This window comes from Martes martes (genome assembly GCF_963455335.1).
Source record: "Martes martes genome assembly, chromosome: 16".
Lineage (NCBI taxonomy): Eukaryota > Metazoa > Chordata > Mammalia > Carnivora > Mustelidae > Martes > Martes martes.
The window spans coordinates 25502129-25517518 of NC_137904.1; the positions used below are offsets into that span (position 1 = coordinate 25502129).

General features: G+C 57.8%; 2 protein-coding genes across 4 annotated transcripts in view; one reads left to right on the top strand and one right to left on the bottom strand.

The window, feature by feature from the left end:
* Positions 1-5889: 5889 nt before the first annotated feature.
* On the top strand, positions 5890-6826 carry CDK5R1 (cyclin dependent kinase 5 regulatory subunit 1; the record flags this gene model as incomplete). Its single annotated transcript, XM_080826526.1, has 1 exon — positions 5890-6826. The coding sequence occupies one exon, from the start codon at positions 5890-5892 to the stop codon at positions 6811-6813; it is 924 nt and encodes a 307-aa protein (XP_080682652.1). The 3' UTR covers positions 6814-6826.
* A 4154-nt stretch (positions 6827-10980) lies between these two features.
* The window catches only part of MYO1D (myosin ID), a 339001-nt gene continuing 334591 nt past the window's right edge, over positions 10981-15390 (bottom strand). For all 3 annotated transcript variants that reach the window (XM_080825903.1, XM_080825904.1, XM_080825902.1), the window contains one exon: positions 10981-13344. In XM_080825903.1, the coding sequence (XP_080682029.1) occupies positions 13188-13344 (157 nt within the window). In that variant the 3' untranslated portion in view covers positions 10981-13187. The remainder of the gene's footprint in view (positions 13345-15390) is intronic.

Genomic DNA, 15390 nt, shown 5'->3' on the forward strand with positions numbered 1-15390 from the left:
GCTCTCTGCCTCCTGGGAGAGGGCCGCAAAGCCAGGTGCCCCGCCAACCATGGGGGCTCCCGACCCACCTGCTGGGCGCCACCTCTCCTCCTCTTCAGAATTGGGTGTTTGCCTGACCATCAAAGCAACGACTTTTTATTCTGTTTGTACTGAACCAAAACAAACAACTGTGTATAGACTGCTATTTTCTTTTTTATTTGAAACGAGGCGTTTCGGTGTTCTTTCCCCTGCCACATGGCCTGTCACCCGCCCTCCCCACCCCCCACAACGGCTCCAGCAGACTGGCCAGAAGGCCCGCCGCCGCCGCCGCCGCCGCCACCACCACCGCACCTGCACGGCTCCGCGCCGACCTGTGGAGGAATGGGGACGAGGCCAGGAGCTAGTGTCCACCAGGGCCACACGGGAGCAGTGTGGGCCCTCAGGGGGCCTGCTGTGCATGTGGCTCTTTTTAACACAGTAAACTAGATTAGACGTCAGTGTTTTAATTGCCCTTCTCCTCCGCTCTTCTCTCTGTCCTTTCTCTTTCCACTCTCGACCAGGAGACCATCCCATGTCTCTCTTCCTCCCTCTTTCCCCTCCAGGGGAGTTAGGCTGTCTGAAATCCATCAGCTTCTCTCCCTGTCCCACTCCTCCTCCTGCTGTCAGATGGATTTAGTCTTTTTTTAAACAAGTGAACATTGGAAATGAGACTGTGGGGTGTGGGTTTTTCTTTCTTGCTTTCTTTTCTTTTTTTTTTTAAACCTTCATTGTTGGGTTTTCGAGCAACCTCATGTCCCCCTCCCAGGGAGCTGCTTTATTTACCTCTTAGAAACTGACCGGCTGGGAGGTAGAGCATTGTATTTCAGCATGCTTTGTTTTATGATAAGATCGCGTAGTGAGGCTTTCGTGCCATGTGGGCAGGTAAGCTTCTGCACCTCTGTCGTGCCCAGCTATATTCCTTCCTCCTCTCATCCGTCTTCTCTTTAACTCCTCCCCTCATGCCTCCTTCTGCTGGCCTCCTTTTCTCTTTCTTTCCCTTTCTCAGATTATCCTTCCAGGTTTTCGTAATAAATTTATATTTTGTAAAAGGATTTTGTTGTACCAGGTTTTGCATCCTCACTGAATCTGACTGGCTTTTACTTTCCTCTCCAAAATCAGGTTTTTGTTCTCAGCATCTCTCCCCATCATGTCCAGTCACTGTTTTGGTTTTGGCACCATCAATATCAAATGTACAAACGGTTCTTGCTAACCAACACCAGGTATATCTGATGTTCAGATGAGTTCCAATAAAAACAATTTTTTTTTTTTCAAAAAGTGTCCTTTCTTGAGTGCTGGAGGGCTTCTGACAAGTCTGCACAGCTCTGTAGCCTTCTAGACCTGCCAAAGCTCTGGTACATCATTTGCTTTGTGGGAGACCTTTAGATTTGGGGTAAAGTGGAGGGCTTTGGGTAAGAAAGGTGGTCAGTGAGGTCTGAAATGGGAAGTGGTGTGCAGGGATCCTTCTGGTTTTCCAAGGCAACAGGGTCTGGTGAGGACAGGGGGTTTGGGCTGGAAGAGCCTCTGCTGCTTCCTTGGTAGGCAGTTGTGCTATGAAGGTTCTATGAGGTCATACCAGTGCAGGTGCCTGGAGAGTCCTTTTAGTTGTGGTTTTGTTTTTAGTTGAAATCTTCAAAAGCAGTGATTTTCATACTGCCCCTCAGACCCTGGTAGTGGTTTGAGGGGCTCTGAGGCCAAGGGGGCAGGGGGAGTGCTCACTGCCAGCTCCACTCCAGTCCCAACCACTTTGTTACTCTGTTTCAGTTCTGTAGAGTCTCTGTAGAGTTTCACTTGGAGGAAGAATTTTGCTTTTTTGCTGACCTGGCAGCAGAAGAGGGGAGGGTTCCCCAAGCATAGGGCAGACCTGAGGCTCAGTTGGCAGCAGCCCTTCCTCTGCTCCCTTTGTGGGTCTGATGATCTCTAGACCTGCGCTGTCCACTGTGCAGCCACTAGCCATACATGGCTGTGGAGCCTTCGACATGGGGCTAGTTCCAGGTGTGATGCATTGCAAATGTAAACAAACCAGACTTCGAAGACAGTATGAAAAAAATGTAAAATAGCTCAACTTTTTTATATATATGTTGAAATATTTTGAGCATAATGGGTTAAATAAAATATATTATTAAAATCCACCTGTTTCTTCCTTTTTTTTTTTTTTATAATGTGGCTACTCGAAAATACTCAAATACCTATGTGGCTTGTATTTGTGGCTCACGTTATATTTTTCTGGACAGTGCTGCTCTAGACCTCCAGGGCTGCTTTCCCTCCCTGGCCTTAAGTGAGGGGGGCTGGGCACAGTTGAGTGGGCCTGGTGGCCCATAGGCTGGCCTGGGCTTGGCTTCCTCAACCTAGGGACCCTTCCTGGAACCAGCCCTCAGGGTGCCAAGGGTTTCTTGTGTGCTAATGAGACCACGCTGGTGGTGTTGGGGGCTGCCGCTGAGGCACTTGGCTCTGGAGCACGGCTGCGTGCTCATTACATAACCTGTGCTGCCCAGAAGGGCCGCTAGATGCTGCTCTGTGATCCCTGAAGGAACAAGGCATGGCTTCCTCAGAAGCCAGGGCTTAGCCCTGCTTTATCTGGAGCCCTTTCTGGAAGGTAGCTGGCTGGGGCCTTGTCTTCTCTTTCTCAGGGTGGTGTGGGGATGAGGCCATGCAGAGGACAGGGATTCTCTGGCTATACCTTGGAATACCAGCCCAACAATGCAGATAAACAAGCAGGTTGGCCCTTCTGGCAGCTAGACGTAGGCTATAGGATGAATAGGCTGATTGACAGTGGGGTTTGGAGCTCTTACCTGCAGTTCTCTGAAGAAGACTGGGAAGAAAACAGCTCTGCTTCATTCCGCTGGGTCTGCATTCTGGGCCTAGATTCTGCCGTTTCTGGCAGAATCTTCCTTGCCTTGCAGTTGGAGCTGTTATGGGAGCTTGGGGGTGGTGGTGATGGTGAGTGCCTTGGAACAGTGGGCACAGCAGAGGGGTGGACAGGACTTCCAGACAACCCCTCTCCTCAGTCACAATAGCAAGTGGGCTGGCAGTGCACATTTTGTTCGTGCTGTGCTGCAGACATGGCTTTGCCTTCGACAAGTGTGACAAGGTTGAGGTAGTAATGCAAAGAGCTCTTCTGGAAGGTGCTTGGGAAGGCTGGGTGGACGATGGCGAGAGAGGATACCAGTGTGGCCAGACTGGAAAAGGTCCAGGCAAGTGCCTGCTGCTTTGGTTTGGGAAATGAAGTGGGGTAAAGTAGACCTTGGTACTGCCTGCCGTGAATTGGAATAGCTAGAGCTGAAATTTGTAGGTACAGGTAACAGTGAATCTAAGGCGAGGCTTACAGACTTCGATATCTAGGCATATTTTGTGAAGTGGAAAGCATTTAATCTCTGCTCAGCACCAGAATCTGAAGGGGATCTTGAGAGGCAGTGTGGACAAAGGTCTACTTGGGAGCTGGGCCTCTCCACCAGGGCCTGGAGGGAAAAAGGCTTTGCCTTGGAGACAGAGTCATTGGGCCAGGGGATCTGGAGTAGATTACTTCTTCAAACTCCTTACTCTCCTTCCTGTAGGGAAGGAGGCAAGTTGAGGACCCCTGCATCTCAAGAGCAGGAAGAGGTTGTACACGGAGGAACATCGGGAGGGAAGAGCCCATTGAGCTAAGGGTTAGTTTTCATCTGAGTTAAGATTGGTGGGTGTTTCAGAAGTAGCCCTCTGGGTACACAATAATGCATTTTCCATTATGTGGTCACCAAAGTCTTTAAAGCTTTCAATTGCCACTGTTGACAAAGAAATTGCTGGGTAGTACATATACACATTCTAGCACTTTCTGACTCGATAGCAACATTGTTTTGTGTAGGGCCATAGGCAGCACTGGCAGAGCTGGCCCAGGTTGACAGCCTCGTGTGCTGGAGTGGTTTGGACTCCGGGAATTGGTAGTTAATCTGGATTACCACTTACTTATCTTTTGATCTAGAGGTGATAAGCTGGATGAAGATAGGTTTGACTCTTCTGGTTCTCCCGTTTGTGCATAACTCTAAATCAGTTTCCAGAATCAAACTAAAAGAAAAACAAATGAAGAATGGCTCTTGTGAAGGATCTGAATTCTTGTCTTTGAGAGGAACTGTTCTTACTGGAATAAGAATTTTACAATGACTGGCACCACGTCTACAAATAATAACGTGGATAGCATGAAAAACATCGAAATCAGAGGATCAAAGAGTTGGAAAAGCAGTGGCTTCAGTTTTACTGTAACTGATAGGAGGGCCACTGGAAATGCCGAGGTCACGTTTGTGAAGGATTGGCCCATCTCTGGGGCAGCGGCCCACCCGGGGGGCCTCAGAGCCCGGTCCCAGGTGGGCGGGGGAAAGCCAGTCGCTGTTACCTGGACCAGCCCAGAACTGCCTACACCTCTCTGGCCTGGATTTCTAATTACCCGGGCTCCGGCCCTTTACCTGAGGTGCGGGAATACAGGCCCCCGGAGGGGGAGACATGAAAGTCGATGGGGCAGTCCATCAGGATGCGAGTGGCTTCCGCAAAGGCTTCAGCTCCCCCGGTTCGGGGCCTTCCTCCGGGAGTTTCCAGGCTTCTTTCCCGGGGGACGAGGATGTTAATGGAAAAAGGGATCTCGGGGCCCCGGCCGGCCTCCGTGAATGGCTTCTGCCGCGGCAGCCTCAGCCCAAGCGGGCCGCGCGTCGCCAGGGCGGGGACGCGGCGGAGAGCGCCCCCGCGGTCCGCGGCTGCGGGCGCCGCGGCGGGAACAAAGGCAGCACGTGTCTGGGCGGGGCGGCGGGCGGGATCGGCCCTCGGCCCCGCCCCCGGCGCACCCCCTCCCGTCCCCCGCCCGGCCAGAGCTCGGCTGCGCGGGGCGCCGGGGACTCTCACGCGGCCGGGCGGCTGCTGGCGCGGCGGCGCAGAGCGGGCGGCGAGCGGTGCGGGAGGGGCGGCCCCGAGAGGCGGGGCGGGGCCGGTGCCGCGAGTACCCGCCGCCACCGCCCGAGTCCGGGTCCCAGATGGGGTGCGGCGAGTAGAGGCGCTCGGGCTCGCGGCCGCATCCCTGCCCGCACCGCGCGCGGGGGCTGGCGCTGAGGACCGCGGCGGCCCGGTTCCCAGGCCGGAGCAGGCCAGCCCGGGCGGGCGCGTGGGCCGCGTGCGCGCGCGCGCGCCCCCGAAAGGGAGGCCTCTGAGGTGCGCGCCGGGGCGGGAGCGGGAACGGGAGCGCGGCGGCGGCGAAGGCGGCCGGCGGGGGGCGGGGCCGCGGCGCCTGCAGAACCTTGGACAGAAGCTCCGGAGCCGCCGCCGCCTCCGCCGCCGCCGCCGCCGCCGCCGAGCGCGAGCCCTGCCGAGCCCTGCCGAGCGCCGGGACCGCGGGCCCGAGCCGCGGCGCGCATTGCGGAGGGAGGGCGCGGAGCGCAGGAGTCGCCGCCGCCTGCCGGGTAAGCCTGCGCCTCGGAGCCGCCAGCTGCCCCCGAGGAGCCGCGGCCGGGGTCGGGGCCGAGCGCGGTGTCGAGGCGGGGGTCTCCCCCACCCCTCCCCCCGGCCACCTCCGGTGGCGCCCGGGCCCCTCCCGCGGCTGTTCGGACCGCAGTAGCCGCGGCAGGCCGGCGGGGGGTGCCGCAGTGGAGGCGGCCGGGCTGCGGCGCGGGGGCGCGGGGGCCGGGGCCAAGTCCGCGGGGGCCGCGTTGGCCCGGGTGGAGGAGAGTGGCGCCGAGCCCCGCCTGGTGCTGAGAACCATCTTGTTTTCCACGCAGATCCGAAGGGGCAGCACGCGCCCCCGGGAGCGCCCCCGCCTCCTGCCCGGGGCCGCCGCGGGCTCGCTGAGCTGTTCTCTCCCTCCGTCCGGCAGGCTGGGCGCGCAGGGGCGCGGGCCCCCGCCCGGCGCGCAGCGGCACCATGGGCACGGTGCTGTCCCTGTCCCCCAGCTACCGGAAGGCCACGTTGTTTGAGGATGGCGCGGCCACGGTGGGCCACTACACGGCCGTGCAGAACAGCAAGAACGCCAAGGACAAGAACCTGAAGCGGCACTCCATCATCTCTGTGCTGCCGTGGAAGAGGATCGTGGCCGTGTCGGCCAAGAAGAAGAACTCCAAGAAGGTGCAGCCGAACAGCAGCTACCAGAACAACATCACGCACCTCAACAATGAGAATCTGAAGAAGTCGCTGTCGTGCGCCAACCTGTCCACGTTCGCCCAGCCCCCACCGGCCCAGCCGCCCGCACCCGCTGCCGGCCAGCTCTCGGGCTCCCAGAGCGGGGTCTCCTCCTCCGTCAAGAAGGCCCCGCACCCTGCCCTCACCTCCACAGGGACGCCCAAACGTGTCATCGTCCAGGCGTCCACGAGCGAGCTGCTGCGCTGCCTGGGCGAGTTTCTGTGCCGCCGGTGCTACCGCCTAAAGCACCTGTCCCCCACGGACCCTGTGCTCTGGCTGCGCAGCGTGGACCGCTCGCTGCTCCTGCAGGGCTGGCAGGACCAGGGCTTCATCACGCCCGCCAACGTGGTCTTCCTCTACATGCTGTGCAGGGATGTCATCTCCTCCGAGGTGGGCTCAGACCACGAGCTCCAGGCCATCCTGCTGACCTGCCTGTACCTCTCCTACTCCTACATGGGCAACGAGATCTCCTACCCACTCAAGCCCTTCCTGGTGGAGAGCTGCAAGGAGGCCTTTTGGGACCGCTGCCTCTCTGTCATCAACCTCATGAGCTCCAAGATGCTGCAGATCAACGCTGACCCGCACTACTTCACGCAGGTGTTCTCCGACCTGAAGAACGAGAGTGGTCAGGAGGACAAGAAGCGGCTCCTCCTCGGGCTTGATCGGTGAGCCCCGTGGCCCGCATCATGGCTCAAGGATTCCATTCATTTTTAAAAAATTTATTATTAAGCAAATCAGATTTTGTGTACAGTATGTGTCTAGCAAAGCCACCGAGGGCCTCTCTCCCTTCCCATCGTCTCTCCTTGGGGTTTTCTTCAGCCCTGCCAAGAACTCTGGGCTCTTTTGAACTCCCGAACCTTGTGCAAAACCCAGAAGATGTATTCAGAGCCACCCGGGCTGCTGACCTCTCAACTCTGGGGAATTCAAAGGACTGAGCTGCCTCTGCAGCCTGTGCTCTTGCCGGACTGGGGCAGGTGAGGCTGCCCGCTGCTGCTCCTGGCACGGGAGCCGGAGAGGGGCCTCTGGCCATTTGGCCCAGGGAGCAATTGGCGTTCCAGGTTGGAGGTCCTTTCCTTGCTCTTGCTTTGGGTCATCCATTCTCCCAGAGGCCTGTGGAGCTGGCCATCCCGACCGAGCCCCGAGTAGGGTTGGGAGGCAAGGAGCCCACCCCCCGGGGACAACTCTTCAGTCGAGAAGAAGCTTGGCCTGGTACAAAGATTGGGGCCTGTCGTTTGACCATGCACCAACTTGGTTTGCTCTTTTTTCTTTTTTAGGGAAGAGGGCTTTCCTTTAGTGAAGACATGGACCTTGCCCCCTAGTCCCTTTAGCCCCTGCTCCCAGCCATGTTGGCAGTGTTGGGTTAATGAGCTGGTTTGATTCATTAAGGTCTTCGATTTTGGGTCCCAGCTACAGGGGTGGGGTGCAGCTAGGGACAACTCCTTTCTTGGGTGAGTCTTTTCATTTGACTAATGCAGCTTACTCACCCTGTGGTGATGGCCAGGGCAGCTGCAGGTGCCCTTTACCAACAGCCTGCCTTCTGGGCGGGTGGGGTTGTCATGCCTGAGACCAGCCAGCGCCCACCTAAGGGCTAAGGCCTCTTGCTGGCGCATGACATTCATTCCGCAGAGTTGGGGTTGGGGGGGTGATATCAGGGATCAGGGCGATGTGGTCATGATGTACCCCCTGTCCCTACCCTTGTTCATTTCAAGCTGTTTCCAAACAGTTCAGTTTCTTCTGAAGACGAGGCCTTGCCCCGCAAGGCCCCATGAGACCACTGGATCTTGGGAGACAATTCCAAGACAGGGCGTAGTGCTCCTGATGGCTTTGGAAGCCTGCTGAACCTGTACCTGATCATTTGCAGCTGCTGGTTTGGGTTTCCACCTTACCCTAGTGGCTGTGAAAACACACCAGGTGTACTTAATCAGTTTCCTTTCTAACTCTCCCAGATTGATGGCTTGGGACTTGGGAGAGGATTGGGAGAAGGAAGCGAACCTTCCTCGGTGGCCCATCACTCCAGCTTTGGGGAACAAAGACGAATGTGAAGGCGCTCTGGGGAGTCCTTGCTTCCAGTCCCCATGCACCCCACCCCCTCCCGGGGAGTGCTGGGATAGGGGGCTGGGGGCAGGCAGAGGGGCCTTTGCCCCAGGATTAGGTTCCAGGTGGATGCTGGTTTCAGCTCAAGCACTACTGAAATTCACCCGAACAAGAGAAAGCTGTGAAACCCGGAGGTCCCAGTTTAAAGAGGCCTGGAGGCGAGCTGCGGGCTCTGGGTGTTCCCGGATAAGAGGGGGAGGGCCCACCCGGGCTGGGATCGAGTTTGCCCCAGCTACGCCTCGGGCCCACGCTGAGCCTGAGCTTTTCCCGGGATTGCCAGATAATCCCGTGTGGAGCTGGAAGGAACCTGCTGGAAGGATCCTGCGGCTGCTGGCACGGACTCCTAAACGCCACTGCTTATTCTCCTCTCGGTCGGAGTTGTCACACAGCCTGTCTGTGCAGATCCCGCCGCCACGTGTGACCCGAGGTAGGAGGCCCCGTGGGGGCAGCAGGCCCTGGCGGCCCGGAAGAGGGAGGTTCAGGAGCCCAGTCTCCAGAGGAGGGGCGCGCGTCTGTAGTCACTCTTTCTCGGCGGCGGCCGAACTTGGCCTGAGACTGTGTGCATCGGTTGCGTCCCCAGGATTCCGGTTTTGTGTGTTTCCTTCTCTTTCTCCGTATTTATTTTTTTATTTCTCGGAGGAGGTGCAAATTTCAGGAGTGGCTGGGGGACCAAGGCAGCCAGTCTCTGGCTATCCTCCCCACCCCGTCCCGTGTGAAGCCTGCGCCGTCCTCCTCCGCGCCCTCGTGCTGGGCAGGCCCGGGATGCAGGGGCCGCTGGGCTCTGTGCAGGCAGTGAACCCATTTGACATGCTGCTATGAAGACTACTTTTAGAACAACAATTAAAAAAAAACTAACCTACGGAAAAGAAACAAACAAACCCTTTATTCTTTCATTGTTGCTTTGACAGTGATCTCGTGCATGCGAACCAGGAGCATTTTGTGTCTTAAGAAAAATAATCTTAGAACAGATGGCCGTGAACATTACACCCGTGCGCAGTCACAGGAATAATAGTTCAGGATTTGGTTTTTCTCTTTTTCTTGTAAACCTGAAGGGTTGCTATCTTCTTTCCATGCAGTTCTTAGAATTTAGTTTTGTTCCAGCAGTTGTTAAACTTGCAATGAGAAGAAAATGTGCCATTTTTTCCCCCACTCAGAATTATTCATCGCTGTATATTTGAAACTGCTAATTACACGTGCGGTGTATGTTGGTTCTTAGTGCAATTCGTTCTGTAGTTATTCTTTGACCAAACCGTGGGTATTGTTAATATTAATTTATATTTGTCTCATTTTGTATGTATGTGTAGTGTGTTTGTAAGTATGTGTGGTTTATAATCTGACAAGGTCATGAAGCTCAGTTTGGCTGTAATTTAATTCCCTCTCCCTTATTTTTATTTATTTTTGTACTGTGCTGATTAAATAAAATGCACTGACCATCCGTTCCGTAGGCCTCTTGTCCTTCACGAGCAGGCTGGGGGCCCCTTTTATAAATGATTCCTGCGCTCGGAACATAATTGGATTTTTATCATGGGGAGGGGCTGGGTGGTGAGGGGAGGGCAGGGCTCAGGGAGAGGGCTTAACTGGTGCGTTCAAGTTAAGGTGATTAAGAGAGAAGTGCAGGTTAAGTCAACTAGGGCTTAGCTGGGCCAACGGCGGTTAGCAGGTGTTGCTCCCCTGAGGCACCCTGGGTTTGGCTTGGCAGAGCTGGGTGACTGGGACCTGTGGCCAGGGGGCGAGGATTAGGCCCAGGCTTGGCCCCGTGAGGGCTGGTGTCATGACTCCCACAGGGGCACCAGGTCTTGGCTCCCTTCAGGAGCTTATCTCTGAGGCTGTTGCCCACGTATCCCTGGCCTGGCTCTGCTCAGCACCCACGGCCCAGCGGCTTCCACTCTGGCCGGTGGCTGTGGAGTTGTGTCCACGTGGCTCAGACCTGCCACTTTAGCTGGGTGCAGGTTTCCAAGAGTGAGGAATCCAGCCCTGCGGCTCCCAGCCCACTATTGTGGCAAGAGTGGGGCCCCCTACTGGCGGTACTGCCAGTGGTCCTGGCCTGCTCCTGCCCCCAAACCCAAGCTTCAGGATTTTGGGCAGCGTGAACTTGAGCCTCCCCAGGGCCTGCACCCTGTGGTCCTGCGGTGCCCTTGGACACCGGGAAGGCATTTCCACCCAGCTTGCCCTGCGGGAGCGGTCTGCTTTGTGACAGGGGGCCACCGGCTCTTCTCCGGGCCTTTCCCTGGGTCTGAGTCACAGAAGCACTTTCTTTGCCACCAAGGACAGCGAGCAAGCGGGGAGCTGGGGGCTGAGAGGCTCTGCCCTCTCCGCAGGGCCTTGCTGACCTGCCCTCACCCAGAGAGGTTTAGATTCCTCCTCCTCCTTCTCCTGCCACCCCCATTGTCCCCAGCCAGCCCTCCCGGGGAGAGGCCACCAGCCGCTGTAGGCTTCGGAGCTCTTCCTTCGCTGATACGTGCTCTGACTTTAGTCAACACCACGCTGTGACCTTTGAGTCTGACTTGCAGGCCTCAAAATGGTGGAACGAAGTGCTTTGATTGAACTCTGTTGCCTCCCAGCCTTCCCGCTGGATGTTCAATATTTTCGTTGAAAAGCCTCGGTAAATTAGCCTCCATTTTACCTTATTTGTGCTTAATGCTCCCTCCCATCCTCTGGGGCAACAGCTGACGTTTTACCAGCTGGAATGTCACAATTGTAGGTCTAGTTCTCAATCACAGATAAGCAGGACACCTTTAAAAATAAGATTTAATGCTTTATTGCTCTTGATGGTAAATCAAAATATGCTCTAGAAATAAAGTTAATTTAATGGAAAATAGGAATAAACGCAGCAAACCATAAAACTGCATTTAATTAGATCAAGAGAAACACTTCATTGCATACAATCACTGTGTCCTCCTGCTCGCCCCCCTCCCCCAGCACCTGGAGGCACTGCGAAGCTCATGACCCGAAGGCTGGAGCCTTCCCCAGCTGCCACATACTGGGACTTCTGTTAGGACATCAGGAAAAAGTGCTTGTCGACTGGCCCTCGGCTGCAAGGGGCCGAGGGGCCCCAGGCAACCCCGAGAGGTGGCACGAAGGACCCCACCACCCACCTTCCTCCCCAGCCCCAGAAAGGCACTCCTTTTGGCATGTTCCATTTTGGTGCGTCTAAAACATACATGTGCACATCTCTAGTGTAAAGCAACAAGTTTGGGGAAATGAGTGGAAAGGAGAGCAGGCACCGTCCCAGGGAGGACCGTTCTGCTAGTGTCAAGGTGATTGGCAAAACTCCGCTGCTAAACAGGCTGGTGGCGCCTCTGTGTGGGCAGGCAGCTGACCAGGCTTCCAGAATGAGAAAGGCTTTCTAAGGACTGGATGCCAAGAGGATTCTTTGTTGCAAATTGCACATGGTGCAAAGGTTTTGCGGTTTTGGGGGCCATGGGGAGTCAGGCAGGGAGGTGTGGGGAAAACCGGGCTGCTTGTTGGGACCACCGGGCGGGTTGGCCAGGTCATGGTGGCAGGCGCTGGGCCAGGCACGGCAGGGGGCAGGGTGCTGCGCTCAGGCACTGGTGTGTGTTGTGGGGTCAGGGTGGTGGCTCGGGAGCAGGGGGAGGTGGTGGGAGGAGGGAGTGGGCAGCATCTGTGGCATAAAAAGTGAGGAGAACGCCAGTGCGTCCCTCTTTTATCTCCCAATGGTCTCCTCCCAAGCTGTGGGCTCCCCCTCAGCCGCCACCCCACATGGGGTGTCCCAGGTCTCTCCTTTTAATTCTCCTGGCCTGGGCAGCCCGCGCTGCTCAGGGGCTTGGGGCGGCGTCCTCGGTCCTCAGCCGAGGCTCAGGAGCGGAGTGGTCTCAGGAAGCATCCTGCTGGGCCCAGCCTGGCAAGACGGTGGCACTCTCCTGGCATGAGGTCTGCAGGCCCAGCCTGGGCCCCAGCTGTGGGGGGGTGGGGGTGTGTGGGGGGGCTGGGGGGGCGCATCCTGGCCTGGCCTGCAGTGCCAGGACCCCCCCACTCTGTTTCTGTTACTCTGCCCCTCTGGCCCTGGTCCTTGTTCTCCAAATGTGTCTGAAACAGAGGTGTCAGAAGGGGAAAACTTCAGACGCATTCCCCCCCCCCGCCACCTGGAGTGCTCCCTGCCCCCTGGAACTCCGTTTTCTAATTGGTGCTCCCGCCAGCAGTGTGGGCACAGCAGGCACCATATCCGATGTGCAGCCCTGAGTGTTGCACATGTCACTGTGTGACTGCCATGGGCACAGGCCATGCAGTTAAGATGGGCCTTGGAGCACCTGCTCTGCTCTCTCTCGGAGAGGTGGCCTGTGGGCCTGGGGATGGGGGGCAGGGGAGCGTGCAGGCTGGGCCGCCAGCTGGGCACGGCTGTTCTGGCCAGGGGCCGAGGGGCTGGCCTGACAGGTGAACCTGCCTCCCTGATGGCTCTGGCTGACTGCTGGGGAGAGGGGCCCCACTGAGGAGCTCTGAGCCAGGGACCCTTAGGGGAAAGGGGTGGCGGGCTGTGCTTATGGAGAGAACAGGGCTATATCCCCAGCTCACCTCTGACGATCTCCCCCAAACCCCCTAGGGGAGCACGTTTTGGGTTGGGAAAACTGCATCCACCCCTTGCAGGGTCAGGTGCAGGTCACGGGTCAGGGGATGCGGACCTGAACAGGCCAATGGGGGTGGGGGGTGTGGTGGCGGGGGCCTCTGCAGGGAGCTGTGGTCTGGGTGTGAGCCCAGGGGTCTGTGGCAGGGGGTCTTTGGTTTGTTGAGTGAGGGCTGTGGGAAGTGGGGGGAGAGGAGGACAGAGACCAAAGGCAGAAAACCAGCAAGAAAACCTCAGGGGAGGAGCCCTGGAGGAGGCAGAAGAGGGGCTCGGCCCCAAGCACGGAGGACCCTTGTGAGCTGATTTCTAGCGGGCGATAGCGGGGAGTCAGCAAGTCAGACGGGGGCTGCAAGGCCTCCCCAGTGAGCGGTCAGTTCCCCGGCACGCTGAGGATGAAGCCAGAGCGGTTCTTGGTGAAGTCGGGCTCCGGCTGGTTGATCCGCGTCTCCACGGAGACCGTGCACTTCTTGCCATGCAGGCTGCACTGCACGGGGTTGGTGACGTTGACTTGAAGGTGGCGCTTCTCACTGGAAGAACCAGAAAGAGAAAGACCAGACAGGCAGTTAGCAGGCGGCCAGAGTGGGGTGAATGGCCTTGGCAACCCCTGGGGCCCACCTTGTGCCCACCTCCTCAGGGTCAGGGGCACAGGTGGCGCCCTCGGACAGGGTGAGGGCAGCAAAAGCCGGCGCTGGGTGGCAGCCTCAAGCCAGCAGAGAGTGGGGCTGCCACGGGGGCACCCGGCCTGCTGCGGGGGGACCAGAGCTGCGCAATGCGGCACCCTGGCCTGAGGCCGGGGACCCTGTCACTTGGGCAGGAAAGGTCAGCAGGGGGCTAGTCAGAAGGGGCACGAGTTTCTGATTCGGGGCTACTGATCAGCAGTCTGTGGCTGCAACAGGGAGGCCTGGGAGGCGTGTGGGGGTGGTGGGGGGACTGGAGATTCTTGCCTGTGGGCTCCGCCTGGCGAGAGAAAGGTTCTCCCGGGAGTTCTGCCCAGTAATGGGCCCAGCGGGGGAGAACTGGGGCTGACTCCCGCTTTCCCAGCGCCCTGAGTGGGCCCTCGCCCACTCGGGGTCACTGAAGGCCTGCCTGGTAGCTGCCCCCCCAACCCCGAGTGCCAGTGCCCCTGCTACGGGCTGCCACGCCACTGGCACTCCAGATGTCATCTTTTTGCCAAGCGGAGAAACATGTACAAAGTGGCCGGCACCTCCCGTGCGCTCACGCAAAATGGCACACCCCCACAGTACGCTCACACACAATGGCACACCCCCACACCATGGCTCGTGCCCCTCGGCTTTCTCAGAGCCAGAAGTGCAAGGAGGAGGGCCTGTGTCGGCCGGGATCCCGGGCGCTGGGTGGGCTGGCAGGGCACGCAGCTCTGCTGCGCCCAGGTGTGTGCGAGGTGCTTTCCGGGCACATGCTTGGCCTGACGGGAGGCACGGCCCCTCGGATGCGCGACCTCTGCGCCATAGCAGGGGGCTTCCCGGCACCTGTCTGCACGTGGCCAAGGATGCCGGGCTCGGGCTCCCGCCTGCCTTCTTCCTGGTCTGTCCCGGAGGCAGACGGTGGAGCAAGAGGCTCGTGGTTATCACTTGTGGGCATTAAGTATCTAATACTTAATGTCTTGTCAGCTGCAGCTAAAACCTTGGCTTAGACAGATATTTTTAACTAGACTTGGACATAAATAGAGTCTGGCAGAGGCAGTGACTCAGGCACTGCTCTGATCCTGGGGGAGCCAGGGCTGTTGTGCGGGGTCTCGGTGTGGGCCCTGCACTCCTGGTCCCCACTGTCATGCTAGCCCAGGGCAAGGAAAGCCCCCCCACCTCCCACCCCCGTTACACCCCTGCCTGTGGCTGCAGATGCTTCCAGGACCCAGATCCTGCACCTTCCCCCGCTTAGTCAGCCTCCTGGTCCCTCTTGTCAACCTGGCACTGCCACTGGGTCCCTCTGAGCTGGAATCACAACCCCTGGGGATGTCCCTCTTCTGGCTCTGGTAGAGGCATCCCCTTTGCCCTTGCCTGGTGGTGGGCGCATGTCTTCCCTCAGTGCACTGCTGGGGACAGGCCCTGTCTCCCGCTTTCTGCATCTGCGCCCCCTCACCCACTCCATGGTACAGTAGTGTGCACGCAGTGGGTTCTAGAGAAAGTCCTCAGGAAATGGCTCTAAAAGGGCCACATTCCAAACAGAGACGGGGGATGGTACTCACCAGCGACCCCCATGTTCTCAGGTACAAACCTGTACCACTGGGACATGCTACTTTCAGTAGGGTCCTTTTGACTCCAGCCCTCCCCAGCCCTGAGTTCGGTGTCCACACAGTGTGACCCCTGACTTCACTCTTCCTCCCTCTTTCAGGCTCTGGGCATCTCTAGCATCTGCTCTACACTCTTAGTGCAGGGGTGAGGCTGATGGGAGATGGAAGAGCAACTGGTTATGTAGATCGCAGAAGGAAGTCACAAGGGCCCAACTTCACCTTGTAAATGAGCCCCCCGGGTGGGGGTTGTAGGAGAGAAAATGCTCCAGGCAGAGAACCAGAGCTCCAGGCTGCTGCTCCCTACGCCGGGCAGGGCTGGAAGCAT